The 17,636-nt window shown below is 39.5% G+C and overlaps 1 protein-coding gene across 5 annotated transcripts in view; it reads left to right on the forward strand.

Moving 5' to 3' along the window:
* Nucleotides 1–17,636, forward strand: part of PCCA (propionyl-CoA carboxylase subunit alpha) — a 417,781-nt gene that overhangs the window by 247,554 nt on the left and 152,591 nt on the right. For all 5 annotated transcript variants that reach the window (XM_061435312.1, XM_061435309.1, XM_061435310.1 and 2 more), the window contains one exon: nucleotides 10,087–10,197. In XM_061435312.1, coding sequence (XP_061291296.1) covers nucleotides 10,087–10,197 — 111 coding nt within the window. The remainder of the gene's footprint in view (nucleotides 1–10,086; nucleotides 10,198–17,636) is intronic.

Below are 17,636 nucleotides of genomic sequence, written 5' to 3' on the forward strand. Positions count from 1 at the left end.
GCTGATGTTTCCTTTGAGTTACATTTTAAAAAATCACCTCTTTTTCAACTTTGAATATGGGATTGAAGTACAACATCATTTATCCTGCAAAACTGCATGCATTTTAAATTTGGAGGTGTCATGATCTTGAATTGATCACTGGCATCAGTAAATCATCTTATTTTTGTTCAGATTATCATTAACTGTTTCTGAAAGTTGTATTTTACTGAAGACAGAGCCCAGTGCCAACGATTCTGGCATTGGCCTCACAGAGGGCAAGAAAATTTATACTAGCATGAGACTATCACAGAAAAGCCAGTAAAGCTTAAATACAGAATATTGTGCATATAAAGTGGACAGTATTATTTTTATTTAACTGGAGGAAGAAAGGACAAAATTGCTGAGAGACTGCCTTTCTAAGTTATTTGCTATTTACATAAAATAACTTACAAATCAAAACATTCTGAATTGTTAGAGTATTTATGTGCCTGTGCTAAGTCGCTTCAGTCGTGTTGGGCCCTTTGTGACCCCAAGGACGGTAGCTCTCCAGGCTCCTCTGTCCATGAGATTCGTGTCCAGGCAAGAATACTGGAGTGGGTTGCCATTTCCTTCTTCAGGGGATCTTTCCAGGGATCCATCCCCTGTCCCTTTCATCTCCTGCACTGGCAGATGGCTTCTTTACCACTAGCGCCATCTGGGAAGCCCACTGTATATATAAGAACACTATATTTTAGGAATGAAGTTACGACTACACCTTGATCTTCTCACATTCATCCTTTCCAGTCCCTCCGTTAAGATCTTGTTTTTTTCCAAAGCTTGCTGGATTGGTCTTGCCTGTCTGTGCTTCAGTTTCTCTTCTGGATTCCTTCATGTGAATGTCCACCTGCACGATCTCTGTATTCTGATGTGTGTGCGTTTAATCTGTCTGCCAGTCTGAATTCTAATGATTTAGACATTATCTATCCGTCTCACAGGCGTCTCTCATTTAACTTGCAAAATATGCATCTAGTTTTTTCCTTTCAACCTATTCCTTTCCTGTAAATGTAATTATCTGTGATGTTGCAGACTCAGAAGTTCGGGTGTTGGTGCTTGATTCACCTTCCCCATCCTTCCATCCCCTAAACCACCAAGCCCCATCTGCCTCCCAGACATCTCTTAAGTGGGGCTGAGAGATTTCTTTCTCCTGTCTCTTGTCTCATCTTCTCCCTAACTGTGGGCTGAGGCCTTACAATTTTCCAGCACATCTCCTGCAGTTGTCAGCTTGCGTTTTCCCAACTTCACTCTTGAACCTTCCCAATCCCTTTTGTAGCAGCACCAGAGTGATTCCTGGAATGCACAGATCTACTTATGTCTGCCTGTTTCAGCCATTCTGGTTGCTCTCAAGGTAAAGTGAAGTCTTTGCTAGGCTGTGAGACCCTGAATGTTCCTGTTTGACTTCTGATGCTCCAGTCCTCTTTGCTCATACCCTTTGGCCTTGGTGTCCTTCTTTTAGGTTTCCCAGATGGCGCTAGTGGTAAAGAACCAACCTGCCAGTGCAGGAGATGTGAAAGACGTGGGTTCTATCCCTGAGTCAGGAAGATCTCCTGGAGGAGGGCATGGCAACCCACTCCAGTATTCTTGCCTGGAGAATCCCATGGACAGAGGAGCCTGGTGGGCTACAGGCCATGGGGTCGCACAGAGTCGTCCTTCTTTTAGTCCTCTTCGTAGAAATGCCTGGTGGTATTCACTTTCTACCAAAATGAAAATTCTTAAATGCTCTTAAGTTCCTCTCTAATATTACCCATTTTTGTGTCCTTCTGCGTCTTCTTCTGTTTTCTTTCCCAGCCAGGTCTCTTTACTCTTCCTAGGACACTGCATCTGTCATTTCCTGTACGTATAAATCTCGCTGGCAAGTTGTAACTCTCTTCTTGTTCCAAAGTGATTTAGTCTGGTCTGTTTGTAAAACATAAGACAAAGGGATTCCTTTCCTCTGTGGAGCCTGAACTCTTCCATGGTGTCTTCTGTTTTAAATCCTTGCCTACCTAGTTTGTCTTTCTAAGCATCCTAACGCTTTGCTTTTTAATCAACTGGTCTTTGTTTTTGTATAGCAAACCATCACTTAGGGACTTCGATGGTGGTCCACTGATTAAGACTCTGCGCTTCCATTGCAGGGGGCACGGGTTTGATCCCTGGTCGGGGAACTAAGACCCCCATGGAAGTTAAAAAAAAAAAATCACCTGTAAGATAGGCAAATGTCAACTTTTGCAATGATTTGTTAGCTGTATTGGTGTAATCAGAAGTTGTTATACTTTTTTATAATTCCTTGTAGAGATATACATAATTACAAAAGCCCTTCAAAACATTAGTTATTCAGTATGGACCAAGTCATTATCCTCAAAGCAAGGTTGAGATAACTATGCATTTCTCCTGGGCATGTACTGTGAAAGATATTTATTAGATTACTGTCTATATGTGAAAACTTCTCCCGTGGAATAAATAAAGGAGTAGCATTAAAATTTGAATTTTGGAACTTTCTCTAAACGTTTTGAAATAGTTTGAATAGGTTGAAAATTGTATTTTATAAAATTATAGACGTGATATCTTCTGACTCAGGGAGAGAGATGCTCAGAATTTTTCATATGGTTGCTAGTCTAATATAAAGAGATGGATAGAAGAATGCCTGGAAAGATGTATTAAATTGTTCATGTTTGTTGGCTCAGAGATAGCAAGTCATATTGAAAAAATGACTTTTTCTCCCCCATATGTACCCATTAGGGTATAGGGTAACCTGCTGGAACAAAGTGTCTTAAATCCAGTGGTATAAATAAGATAGAAATTCATCTACTTCTCATTTAATGGTCTGACTGGTCTGCACTGATGGGGCAAGTTAATATCCTGTGGCCATTATTCCAGGAGATACACAGACCTGTCTCTTTCCACCCCCACCCACCCCCTACACCTGCCTTGATTCTCCCTTTCATCCACATTGCCAAAGTGAAGTTCCTGCAGTATCAGGGAGCTCATGGGAAAAGGAAGGAAAGGAAGATCAAGCAGTTCTTTTTTTCATGTAAGTGACACTGCAGTTGGATACATTTCTTTACCTTAGACTCTTTTTTTTCCTTGGAATTAGTCCGTCTAGCTGTAACGTAGATGAGAAAATGGAGTCTGTGTAGGTGGTCTTTTGTTTAGTTAGCATTCTACCGTGGAAAGATAAAATGTAAAATTTACAGGAATCCTGCAGTCTGTCACAAGATACTTCTGTATTTAAAATTTTATTTGATATGTATTCAGTTCAGTTCAGTTGAGTCGCTCAGTCCTGTCGGACTCTTTGCGACCCCATGAATCGCAGCACACCAGGCCTCCCTGTCCATCACCAACTCCTGAGGTTCACTCAGACTCACGTCCATAGAGTTGGTGATGCCAGCCAGCCATCTCATCCTCTGTCATCCCCTTCTCCTCCTGCTCCCAATCCTTCCCAGCATCAGGGTCTTTTCCAGTGAGTCAACCCTTCACATGAGGTGGCCAAAGTACTGGAGTTTCAGCTTTAGCATCATTCCTTCCAAAGAAATCCCAGGACTGATCTCCTTCAGAATGGATTGGTTGGATCTCCTTGCAGTCCAAGGGACTCTCAAGAGTCTTCTCCAACACCACAGTTCCAAAGGATCAATTCTTAAGGGCTCAGCTTTCTTTACAGGCCAACTGTCACATCCATACATGACTACTGGAAAAACCACAGCCTTGACTAGACGGACCTTTGTTGGCAAAGTAATGTCTATGCTTTTGAATATGCTATCTAGGTTGGTCATAACTTTTCTTCCAAAAAGTAAGCATCTTTTAATTTCAGTCACTATCTGCAGTGATTTTGGAGCCCCCAAAAATAAAGTCTGATACTGTTTCCACTGTTTCCCCATCTATTTCCCGTGAAGTGATGGGACCAGATGCCATGATCTTTGTTTTCTGAATGTTGAGCTTTAAGTCAACTTTTTCACTCTCCTCTTTCACTTTCAGCAAGAGGCTTTTGAGTTCCTCTTCACTTTCTGCCATAAGGGTGGTGTCATCTGCATATCTGAAGTTATTGATTTTTCTCCCTGCAATCTTAGTTCTAGCTTGTGCTTCTTCCAGTCCAGCGTTTCTCATGATGTACTCTGCATATAAGTTAAATAAGCAGGGTGACAATATACAGCCTTGACGTACTGCTTTTCCTATTTGGAACCAGTCTGTTGTTCCATGTCCAGTTCTAATTGTTGCTTCCTGACCTGCATACAGGTTTCTCAAGAGGCAAATCAGGTGGTCTGGTATTCCCATCTCTTTCAGAATTTTCCACAGTTTATTGTGATCCACAAGGTCAAAGGCTTTGGCATAATCAGTAAAGCATAAGTAGATGTTTTTCTGGAACTCTCTTGCTTTTTTGATGATTCAGCAGATGTTGGCAATTTGATCTCTGGTTCCTCTGCCTTTTCTAAAACGAATTTGAACATCTGGAAGTTCACGGTTCATGTATTGCTGGAGCCTGGCTTGGAGAATTTTGAGCATTACTTTACTAGTGTGTGACAGATGAGTGCAATTGTGTGGTAGTTTGAGCATTCTTTGGCATTGCCTTTCTTTGGGACTGGAATGAAAACTGACCTTTTCCAGTCTTGTGGCCACTGCTGCGTTTTCCAAATTTGCTGGCATATTGAGTGCAGCACTTTCACAGCATCATCTTTCAGGATTTGAAATAGCTCAACTGGAATTCCATCACCTCCACTAGCTTTGTTCATAGTGATGCTTTCTAAGGCCCACTTGACTTCACATTCCAGGATGTCTGGCTCTAGGTCAGTGATCACACCATTGTGATTATCTTGGTCATGAACATCTTTTTTGTACAGTTCTTCCGTGTATTCTTGCCACCTCTTCTTAATATCTTCTGCTTCTGTTAGGTCCATACCAATTCTGTCCTTTATCGAGCCCATCTTTGCATGAAATGTTCCCTTGGTATCTCTGATTTTCTTGAAGAGATCCCTAGTCTTTCCCATTCTGTTGTTTTCCTCCATTTCTTTGCATTGATTGCTGAGGAAGGCTTTCTTATCTCTCCTTGCTATTCCTTAGAACTCTGCATTCAGATGCTTATATCTTTCTTTTTCTCCTTTGCTTTTCACGTCTCTTCTTTTCACAGCTATTTGTAAAGCCTCCCCAGACAGCCATTTTGCTTTTTAGCATTTCTTTTCCATGGGGATGGTCTTGATCCCTGTCTCCTGTACAATGTCACGAACCTCCCTCCATGGTTCATCAGGCACTCTATCTATCAGATCTAGTCCCTTAAATCTGTTTCTCACTTCCTGTGTATAATCATAAGGGATTTGATTTAGGTCATACCTGAATGGTCTAGTGGTTTTCCCCACTTTCTTCAATTTAAGTGTGAATTTAGCAATAAGGAATTCATGATCTGAGCCACAGTCAGCTCCCGGTCTTGTTTTTGCTGATTATGTAGAGCTTGTCCATCTTTGGCTGCAAAGAATATAATCAGTCTGATTTCGGTGTTGACCATCTGGTGATGTCCATGTGTAGAGTCTTCTCTTGTGTTGCTGGAAGAGGCTGTTTGCTATGACCAGTGCATTCTCTTGGCAAAACTCTTATTAGCCTTTGCCCTGCTTCATTCCGTATTCCAAGGCCAAATTTGCCTGTTACTCCAGGTGTTTCTTGACTTCCTACTTTTGCATTCCAGTCCCCTATAACGAAAAGGACATCTTTTTTGGGTGTTAGTTCTAAAAGGTCTTGTAGGTCTTCATAGAACCGTTCAACTTCAGCTTCTTCAGCGTTACTGGTTAGAGCATAGACTTGGATTACTGTGATATTGAATGGTTTGCCTTGGAAACGAACAGAGATGATTCTGTCGTTTTTGAGACTGCATCCAAGTACTGCATTTTGGACTCTCTTGTTGACCATGATGGCTACTCCATTTCTTCTAAGGGATTCCTGCCTGCAGTAGTAGATATAATGGTCATTTTTCCAGTGGTCATGTATGGATGTGAGAGTTGGACTGTGAAGAAAGCTGAGCTCTGAAGAGTTGATGCTTTTGAACTGTGGTGTTGGAGAAGACTCTTGAGAGTCCCTTGGACTGCAAGGAGATACAACCAGTCCATCCTAAAGGAGATCAGTCCTGGGCGTTCATTTGAAGGACTGATGCTAAAGCTGAGACTCCAATACTTTGGCCACCTCATGTGAGAGTTGACTCCTTGGAAAAGACCCTGATGCTGGAAGGGATTGGGGGTTGGAGGAGAAGGGGACGATAGAGGATGAGATGTCTGGATGGCATCACTGACTCGATGGACATGAGTTTGGGTGAACTCTGGGAGTTGGTGATGGACAGGGAGGCCTAGCGTGCTGCGATTCATGGGGTCGCAAAGAGTCGAACACGACTGAGCAACTGAACTGAACCATTATAATTTAGTGTACTAAACATTTGATGAATGATTTAGTCTCTTTGGATCACAGTTCTCTTATTTGCGTCTTCTTTTTCATGCTCATTTTCTTATTCTATCACTGGTTGCTAAAAGTTCCCCCAAAACATATAGCATAGAGTTTACTTTCATTTTGCTTCCTGTGATATCTGACTCCTACATGAGTAGTAGGTGTGGAGAAATTGCTAATAGGTATAGATTAATTTGCTTGGGACAACATTGTTAACACTTGGTTGCAGATATGGGCAAATTTTTGGTAAAGGGCCAGAGAAGAAATATCTTAGACTTTGTGGGTCGCGTGGTCTCCGTTGCAGCCACTAGGCTCTACTTTTGCACCATGAAGACGACTCTGTATAAACACTGCTGTGTTTCAGTAAAACCTTATTTACCATCTGAACCGCAGGCTGTAGTTTCCTGATCTTGTTTATAGGATGAGCACACCCTCCGGGTAGAATTAGATGTAAGCTTAGGTTTGTGGAGCTTACATTCTTACAGAAAATGAACTAGAAGGTAGGTAGGTCAGTGCTATTTAGCTTCTGTCTGTTGTTTATTAATTACATGTTGTCTTCTGCTCTATATTTATTCTCATATAGAAGGATAATAAAGAGCACAATAATAGTCTTGAGTGCCCTACATTGTAGTAAACATTATTTCATTGGTACCTCATGACAGTGATACTAAATAGATTTATTATTTATCACCATTTCACAAATGAGGACATTAAAACTTTGAGAGTTTAAATAGCTTACTCAGAGTGAGAGGTCAATCAGGTACTTGAACCTGAGGGATTCTTTGCCTATTTTGTAATTATTGTATAGGGAGGGATTCTCTAAGTCTTGAATAGCGAGAACAGAATCAGGCTTTCTAGGTTTGTTACGAAGCATAGTAGTACAAATTGGAACTATACATAGAATTCTACCTGGAGGGTGTGCTAATGACTGAATCATTAAAGAATTGAAAGGAATTAACAAATCTCTCTGTTTACTTCAACTCTGTAATATACTCCAGATGCCCTTCTAGTGGACGCCTGATCTAATACCTGCTTTCCCTAATAGCTGGTTTTAAGATGCCTCTTCGCTCTACCTTTTATTCCTATTTGATATTTTTATAATATACCTCCTTCATAAACTTTGCTGTATCGTATATTCCTCCTTGTACCATTCATACCCCTCTGTAGTGGCTACCTATTTCAACTTCGCTTTGGAGTAGTCATTGTTTTGTTTTGTAGTTCAGTTGCCAAGTTGTGTCCATCTCTTTTGAAGACCCATGGACTGCAGCCTGCCAGGCTCCTCTGTTGACGGGAGTTCCCAGGCAAGAATGCTGGAGTGAGTTGCCATTTCCTTCACTTTGAAGGAGTCATTGTGTCCTGGGCTCAGTTTTTCCTTCTTGATCATCAGCTTTTTCTTCTCCTTGTCCTCTCTCTTCCGCCTCTCGTGTCCCCACAACTCTCCTCTTTCTTCTCTACTTATTTTGAAGGATACTTGACATATAATCAACTACTCATATTTAAGGCGTTCAGTTTGGTGAGTTTTGACCTATGTAGACCTGTGAAACCATCACCATAATCAAAAGACTGAACATTTCTATCACCTCCCAAAGTTTCCTCGTGGCCTTTGCAGTCCACCCTGTCTCTGACCCTGTCCTAATGCTTCCTGTAGGTTGCATTTAGGATGCATTATTTTTGGTCTTGCTTCTTTCTTTAATTCAGCATAATAATTTGAGATTCATCCTTGTTTTGTATATGAGGGGATTCACTTCTTCTTATCAGTTCAGTTATGTCCGACCCTTTGTGACCCCCATGGACGCAGCACAACAGGCCTTCCTGTCTATCATCAACTCCCAGAGCTTTCTCAAACTCATATGTCCATCGAGTCAGTGATACCATCTAACCATCTCATCTTCTGTTGTCCCCTTCTCCTCCTGCCTTCCATCTTTCCCAGCATCAGGGTCTTTTCAAATGAGCCAGCTCTTCGCATCAGGTGGCCAAAGTATTCGAGTTTCAGCTGCACCATCAGTCCTTCCAGTTAATATTCAAAACCGATTTTCTTTAGGATGGATCTCCCTGCAGTCCAAGGGACTCTCAGGAGCTTCTCCAACAACACAGTTCAAAAGCATCAATTCTTTGGTGCTCAGCTTTCTTTATAGTCCAACTCTCACATGCATACATGACTACTGGAAAAACCATAGCTTTGACTAGACGTACCTTTGTTGGCTAAGTAATGTCTCCACGTTTTTATGTGCTGTCTAGGTTGGTCAGAGCTTTTCTTCCAAGGAGCAAATGTCTTTTCATTTCATGGCTGCAGTCACCATCTGCAGTGATTTTGGATTCTTCTTACAGGCGAGTGGAATTTCCTTGTATGGACAAACCACACTTTGTTAATTCATTCATTATTGATGGGTATTTAGACCGTTTCCAGTGTTTCACTTTGTAAATAAAGCTGTTAACATCTGTGTGTAAGTGTTTGTATAGGCATATGTTTTTATTTTAACTCGTGTAGATAGTTAGGAGTGAATTATCTAATCATATGATGAGTGTATGTTTAACTTTTAAAGAAACCTTCATACAGTCCAAAGTGGAAGTAAACCAAAATGTACCAATTTATTTCCCCACCCCCCATCACAGGTTGTGACAGTTCCACTTGTCCACATATCTATTGACACTTAATATTACATTTTAACTTTCAACCACTTAAATTGGTATTTGGGTATATTTCCATATTTTTTTTTTTTTTACAGTGTTGAACATCTTCTTGTGCTTGCTGGCCATTTGTGTATATTTTGTGAAATGCCTGCTTATATCTTTTGCTTATTTAAACAAAAAATTGTTTTTTAATACCAAAAACACTTTGTATTGAGGTATAACCAACTAACAATGTTGTGATAGCTTCAGGTGTATAGTGAAGGGACTCAGCTATATATATACATGTATCCAGTCTCCCCACTCCCATCCAGACTGGCACATAACACTGAGCAGAGTTCCATGTGCTATAGGATAGGTTTTTGTTGGTTATCCATTTTCAGTATAGCTGGTATATGTGACCTCGCCTCTTTTCTTAAAGCCTGGTTTGTTTATCATCTTATTGTTGTAATTGTTCTTTATATAGTCCAGTTACAAGTTGTTTATTTGAAATATGTGTTGTGAATATTTTTTCTGTCTGTATTTTGCCATTTCATTTTCTTAACTAAATCCTTTGAAGAGCAGACTTTTAAATTTTGATGGAGTATGATTTGTTGGTATACTTATTTTTATGGTTCATGGGTTTTGTGTACTATCTAAGAATCTGCTCTCTACTTCAAGATTTTTCTCCTTTATTTCCTTTTGTAAGTCTTATAGTTTTAGGTTTGTGACCCAATTTAAGTTAATTTTTATGTATCCTGTGAGTTAGGGTTGAGGTTCATCTTCTGATTTTCCCAAATGCATATCCAGTGGTTCTACCATTTATTGAAAAGACATTGATGTGTCCCCATTAAATTGACATGGCCATCATAGGGTTCTTGAGTTTACATTTAGTGTTTTATTGCTGCCTCAAGTTCAGATATTTTGTTATCACTTGAAATCAAGGAGATAAGCAATTTTGCCTGGTTTTTGCTAGGTCATAGGACATTAATAATACAGTTATGCATATATAGGAATTATGTTTTTAACTGACTCATTGATTTTCAATTCAGTCTGTTATTTTATTTTTAGGTGTTACACATAATATCGCATTGCTTCGAGAGGTGATAATCAACTCACGCTTTATAGAAGGAGACATCAACACTAAATTTCTTTCTGATGTATATCCAGATGGCTTTAAAGGTTTGTATATATTGAAATACTTTAATGTATTAAAGTTATTATTTTTTATACTTTATTACAATGGATGCTTTCTTCTTTTCTGAAATTAGGGCTTTTCACTTATGTTGTGCTTGATACTAATATGTTAATACCTAAGAGTATCCTAGGCTATTGACATTCATGATTTCTAGTATTCATGAGTGACTCATGAATGTGTAATAGTCTGTAATTTTGTTGAGTGAGAAATTCAGCTAGTTTGTGGAATGTTGTGTTTCTGAAAGCCAATACAGATTTGTATTCCCTGCTGATAAGAATATATATAGGATCTCTTCTTTAATGTTAACACTGTATCTTTATGAAAATGAGCACTGAACATTTCAGACTACCAGGTGCTATTCCTATTAATGGAAATGGAGATGTCGAAGAAGATGAAGATTTTATCCTGAAAATTGAGTTTTGAGTAAAGTAATGAATGTTCTGTGAAAGTTAGCACTGCAGGGTTACCCGTGAGTGTTTCCGGGGAGCAGCAGTTACTCATCGGGTGAGAGGCAGAGAAAACCCTTGAGTGAGCGTCAAAAGCATGGTTAACACAGTACTAAGACCCTGACAGCACTTACTTGGGACTTACTAGAAATGTTCAAGTGAAGGCCAGAAAGCTCTCCATATGTTTCTAATGAACTTGGGTACATATGAAGCTTAGATCTTCTCTCACAATTTTTAAGTGTGCTTCATGTCTGTTTAAAGTGTTTTAATATATAAAATGACTCATTCATTTTAGGAGCTGTATGTAGATTCAGGCCAGCTTCATGTAGAGATATTAAATACATTTACATAGCAATTTCTTACCAAGGAATTTATTATTGAGTGTTTGTAAGACTAACTGGGGATTACTGATTTGATTGTTCTTTCAAAACTCTAGTGTTATAGACCTTTATCATTAGTACCAAGAAAAATAAAGTGTTTTATTTCAGAACTTGAAACAAAGACCAATGAGTCATCATGTTCTTTTTCCCGAACTTTTGAATTTTTATTTTTTTAAATTTTATTTTATTTTTAAACTTTACATAATTGTATTAGTTTTGCCAAATATCAAAATGAATCTGCCACAGGTATACATGTGTTACAACCTTAACATGATTGCACTTTTCTACTTATGTGATTATTTCATTAATATCTCTTGGTTTCATGAAGTCAAATCCCACTTATGTTTTTGCTTTTTATTGTATCCATACAACTAAAGCAGACCCTAAATAAATATTTGTCAAATTAATGAAAGGAATGTTGCTCATAATGTAGGTGAGAAGGTGTCACCTTGACTATTTTGAATTAACTGTACGTGTATTCAGATTACAGATTTGTTTGGATCCTAAAGTTTTGGCTTCTTGTCCTGTCTAAAGTTTTAATTAAAAGTTGTTGTCAGTTGTGAAGTGGACTTGGATTCCCACGTGCTTTTGTGTCCGCCTGGCTTACATGAAACAGTAGGCAGGAGGAGATGACAGATCAAAATATTGTGTGTGTACATGGATATTTTATGTATGCATTTACACATTTATATATGTGTTTATGCATATTTGGTGTCATATCCCATTACCATGGAGCACTTAAAATTTCTAATTGGAGTTGGTTACTCTGTGATATATATTTAGCAGCAATTGAAAATGTTCCAAATTCTCAAGAGACCTTAGAAGTTTTCTTAAAATCAAACATTGCAGTTTGTTGTAATAAGCTTAATATATTACACTTCTTTTTTGGGATGGATTAGCACAGACACTATAATTCTGATTCTTATGCATAATAGTTTTTAAATTGTGGTACGTTGTTAGAGGGCCTTAGCAGTTTTTAATTCAGCCTTCATTTTACGTATAAGGAAACCAAAGCACAGAAAGCCTGATAAAGCTAAATGATTAGTGACATAATAAAGCCGGAAATGAGAGTTTTCAACTTCTGTTTTAATAGTCATTCTGTTGTGCTAGAATTCAAATTCATAAGTCACAGACATTTTCAGAGTATGCTGTGTGTTGTCACGTAGGGACTTGAGAAGTGCACACCTGTGTTTGCCGTTCTGAACGTCTGCCACTGATTGTGTTCCTTCATGTTGTTTTCATGTCAGTTCTTTCTTCTCTGAGTGGCTACTATATCTCCTCCTCCTTCTTCAGATGATTCTACCTCTTCTTCCCAATTTTTCTCCATAGGAGGTCCTAAATATATTAAACTGTATCATCTTTGATTGTTTGATATATGTGCCTGAAAGAGACAGCAGGAAGTGGCAACTGAAGTTAATCCGGGATCTTATCCATATGTTTGAGGCTGGGTCATTTTGCCCCTTTGGGATTACCCATCTGCTTCCCATCTGTCCAGCTACCCCAGATGCTGTTCATAGGCTAGTGCCTGTTTTATGACTGCATTAAAATTTTCTATTATATATGTTTATTATCCCAAGTTTATTTGTAGACTAGGACAGTGTTACTAAAGACACTCAGGCTGAACTTTGAAAAGATTGTGTCTAAAATTTAAAAATAGAATACACAGAATTTGTTCGTCACGTCAACTTATTAGATGTTGATGTTGAAAAGGTATTTTCCTTTGATTCTGAAAAGTAAATGGAAAATGGAGGAGTAGATACTTTGACTTTGAAATAAAGGGAAAATGAAGAAGAAGATACTTTAAGAAATATTTCATTTAGCCTAAAATGGCAATTTCGGACTTATTTCTCTGCTGCCTTGCTGCACTTGAACCACCAGCCCTATCAAATTATTAGATATCTTTAGATATCTAATTATTAGAATTATTATCCCTATCAAATTATTAGATATATGATTTCTATTAGAAATTATTAGAATTATCTTTCTCTTCTGAAAAGTTGCAGAATGTTTAGAAAACTTTGATTCAACCCAAGAAGTCTACCATTAAATTATACTTCTCTTTTTTTCCCTCTGAATTTAATCATGTATTTCTGTACCTTTAAAAGTGTTAAATACATGACTGAAGTGTTGCCTTTAAAAATTCAGTCATTAAAATCATTCAACAAATAATTGGTATATGCAGTAGAAGAAAATCAAAGAGAAATAGTGTATTTTTCTCATCCTTAGTGTGGTTCTATCATTAGGGAAATAGACCTGTAAAGAACTAACTACACTACAGGACAGAATAGAAGGAGCACTAAGGTGAAGATATAAGCTGAGTGTCTTAGAGTGGAGAAAAAAGAAACCAGTTGTGATCTGGGGAGTCCAGGATGGCTTCAAGGGATAGGGAGTGTAGAATGTTAAATGCTCTCTCTGAGGACTCTATTCTGCAGGTGCTGGGGCCACAATACTGCCTCAGGAGAGACTCTGCATGTATCTCTTCCTGATCCTCCTTCTTTGATGCGATGTTGGTGGTTTGAAATAAGCCTTGGAGAAGGTATTTACAGTTAGGGAATTAGCACGTGCTTTTCACTGGGGCTCTTTTCCTTCCCACATCCCAACTGGTTATTAAACTTTTGCGGGCAAACCACTGCCTACACTTTGACCTGATGATCACAAGCACACAGAGCCATCTGCATACAAAGGAAGAGGATTTCCGCAGCCAGAGAGGAAGAGCCTAGAAGAATCCCTGAGGACAGGCAGTCCTCAGTTTTAGACCTGCGGGCATCGGCTCTTTCTCTGTGACAGGGTGACTGTCTTCTCCGCCCTGGCAAAGGCTTTGAGGTTCTTCGCGGTGGAAAACAATGAGGGCTTCCTAGGTGGCACTAGTGATAAAGAATCCGTCTCCCAGTGCAGGAGACATAGAGGCATGGGTTTGATCCCTGGGTCAGGAAGATCCCCCGCAGCCCACTCCAGTGTTCTTGCCTGGAAAATCCATGGACAGAGGAGCCTGGCGGGCAACAGTCCATAGGGTTGCAAAGAGTCTGACACGACTCTGAGGGACATGCCCTGAGGGACGTTGGGCAGAGAAGTTAGAGGATCAAGTGAAAGTGGACATAATGTGGTGATTCCTTCTCTCCCCAGCCCTGTTCTCCACTTGGTTCCCAGAGTGCTGGCAGGCAAATAGCTACAGGCACAATAGTAGAATATCCCAGAGAAATCTTACTGCTGTTTAGTTGCTAAATCATGTCCAATTCTTTGCGATCTCATGGACCGCAGCCCACCAGGCCCCTCTGTCCATGGAATTCTCCAGGCAAGAATACTGGAGTGGGTTGTCGTGCCTCCTCCAGGGGATCTTCTCCACCCAGAGATGGAACCCTGGACACCCAAGTGTCCCTCTTGGCAGGAGGATTCTTTACTGCTGAGCCACTAGGGAAACCCCTGAGTAATCTAACCAACCCTTAAAGGGATTACCCAAAGATTCCCCCCAAACAAAATGACCCCCAGACTACCCTACCCATGAGGCCAGGGGTTGGCCAAGCCGCAGCCCACATGTAGAGCACGCATGGCTCAGGGTCAGGACACCTGTCAGCACTTTCTCATACACACTGCCTTAAAATGGAACCCCCAGGAAAGTGTCAACCACAAACGGTTGGAAGAAAACCACTTAGGAGAACACAGATGAGGCTTCTTAAAGCTAGGTGGGCGGGTAACAGCAGGGGCTTCACAGAGGCCCTCAACGAGGTGCTGCACCAGGGGCTTGACCTGCAGTAACCACTGGAGTGGAGAGCGTTGACGTATTTGAGGGCTCACGGCTTTGAAGTTATCCCCCAGAAGGTTAAGAAAGTTTGTTGCTCAGTTGTGTCTGACTCTTCGCAAACTCCTGATTGCTTACCAAAAAACAGGTGTTAGAAAGATATTTGATATATTCAGTAGCCACTTGGTAAAGAAGCTCTTTCTAATAACGCATTTCTAATAAAAGTAAAAGTAAGCCAATTAAATTTGATTAAAAGGCTGCTTAATGAAAACTAATAAAAAGCATCATTTTACATGATGAAATGCTGAAATCATTTCCCTTAAAATCGAGAATGAAATGAGGTCGACTATAAAATTACTATTATTATTAAACACTGTTATAAAGGATAAAAAAGGAAAAAAGGAAGTAGTTAGTATAAATATTTTTTGAAAGAGACTTTTTCCCCCCAGGTATTATTATATTCCTAGAAAACCCAGGAGATCCTAGTTTTATTAATAAAAACTTCTAGACTTAAAAAGCGAATTTGGCAAGGTGGCTGAGTACAACAAGAAAAGTATGCCAAGTCAGTGACTTGTGTGTAAGCTAGGTTGATATGAAAATAGAAAAAAACCAAACCTTTTCATATTAACCATAGTATCTTGTAAGACTGTAGAGAAAATGAAATGGGGAAGACATAGAACCTTTGTGAAGATAGTTGTAACTGTAAAATCTTGTCAAGGAACAAGAACAGAATCCGAACAGATGGGTAAAAAAATCAGTTATTGTTTGGGAGACTTGGCATTTTTGGGAACTGGTCTTTCTCAGATTAATACACAGATTTTATGTAGTTCCAGTTAGATTCACAAGGTTTACTACATAAATCATGTTTAAAGCTTGTATGTAATCATAGATTTCTGAGACTAGCCAAGATTATGTGAAAAATAAAGAGCAAAATTGGCTTCCATATATTAAAACATACTGCAATGCCTCTATAAGAAGTATAATGTAAAGGATAAAATATTCTTGTTTATGATAGTATCTCTGATACATTGTCTTTCTGGACCTGAATACCCCTCTTTTGACACGGCCAGAGTACCTCAAGAGTGGTCAGGACATTTATTTAATGTTTTAGGATGTCTAAGGGCTTCCCGGGTGGCTCACATAGTAAAGAATCTGCCTGCAGTGCTGGAGACCTGGGTTCGATCCCTGATTTGGGAAGATCCCGTGGAGGAGGGCATGGCAACCACTCCAGTACTTTTGCCTGGAGAATCCCCATGGAGAGGACCCTGGTGGGCTGCTGTCTGTGGGGTTGCAGAGTTGGACATGACTGAGCGACTAAGCGTGGTACAGGATGTCTAACTGCAGTCTAGATTGGTGATGTACAAGCGGAGGAGGGAATAGAATTATTCAATGTTAGATTGGAAAGGCCAGATCTATGGGTGGAAGTCACAAAGAAGCAGTCTCACTCAGTATAAGAACTGGCTAATGATTCAGAAATCCTTGTAAGAAGTCTTCTTTCTCCTGTATTGGAGGAGTTCTGTGGGTCATATATAACCATCTGTCCCACACCGCAGGAGAAGAGACACCGCACTGCACTGAGGATGGAGTTGACGATCTTCGTAGCCCTTCTCTATTAAAATTACTTGAAATTCTTTAAAAAACTGTAGAAACAGATTGAGTAGCAGAAGTCAAGAAGTTTTTAGCACTCTTATACCAAATTTATTGCATATTTATCACTGGCAAAATTTGAAAATCTGTTCTGCTATCAATAAAAGGGTTAAAGTTGTTATGCATTATATCAGTTTGCCTATGAGATGTGATGGAATTCGATTTTTACTTGGGAACCTCCTTTCTCAATATTGCCTGAGTCAGTGCAGCTGGTAATTTATTAGACCAAGTGAAACACAGGTTACTGCAGGGAAGCTAGCTTGAAAGGCAAATGGAAAAAAAAACCCAGATCTTTTCATATTAACTATAGTATCTTGTAAGACTATAGAGAAAATGTAATAGTGAAGATAGAACCTTTATGAAGACAACTGTAAAATCTTGTCAAGAAACAAAAAATGCAATCTGAACACATGGGGAAAACTCAGTTATTGTTTGGGAGATTCAGCATTTATGAGTGCTGGTCTTTCTCAGATTAGTACGCAAATTTTATATAATTCCAGTTAGATTCACGAGGCTTACTACACAAGTGATTTAAAAGCTTAAGGATACCTTGTTTTGCCTTTTTTCCCACTCTGTTGGTGGTGATATATGACGTGCAGATGTGTCTAGAGAAGAGTCTACTTTGTGAACCACTGTAATAAATGTATTTTACATCATGACTTAGGATACACACACTCTGGATAATAGTGTGAGCAAAGTGCTCTCATAAGTTTTATTGCTGGTCTGACCCACAAACTGGTTTCATGAGCTATTACTAAGTGGTTTGTATTACACAGTTTGATAAAGATGAGTCGAAAACAGCTTCTATTCAAATGAGATCAGGAGACATGTAACTTCAGCATCACTCTGGAGCTTGTTATTAATAGAAATAAAGATTACTGGGCCCCACCTCAGGCTAACTACCAATCATGCTCCCCAGGTAGAGCATGGGAATCTGAGCTTTAATCCAGGTGATTCTGATGCACAGTGAGGTTTGAGAAGAAGGTCCTCTTCATACTCCAAAGAGCCTTTGTGGTTATATATTTGCTATGTTGTAAATTGGGCTTCCCTGGTGGCACTGGTGGTAAGGAACCGACCTGCCAATGCAGAAGATGCAAGAGACGTGGGTTTGATCCCTGGGTCGGGCAGATCCCCCTGGAGAAGGAAATGGCAACCCACTCCAGTATTCTTGCCTGGAGAATTCCATATTTTAAATTAAAACTTAGGAGCTTTAA

This window comes from Bos javanicus, chromosome 12 (assembly GCF_032452875.1).
Source record: "Bos javanicus breed banteng chromosome 12, ARS-OSU_banteng_1.0, whole genome shotgun sequence".
NCBI lineage: Eukaryota > Metazoa > Chordata > Mammalia > Artiodactyla > Bovidae > Bos > Bos javanicus.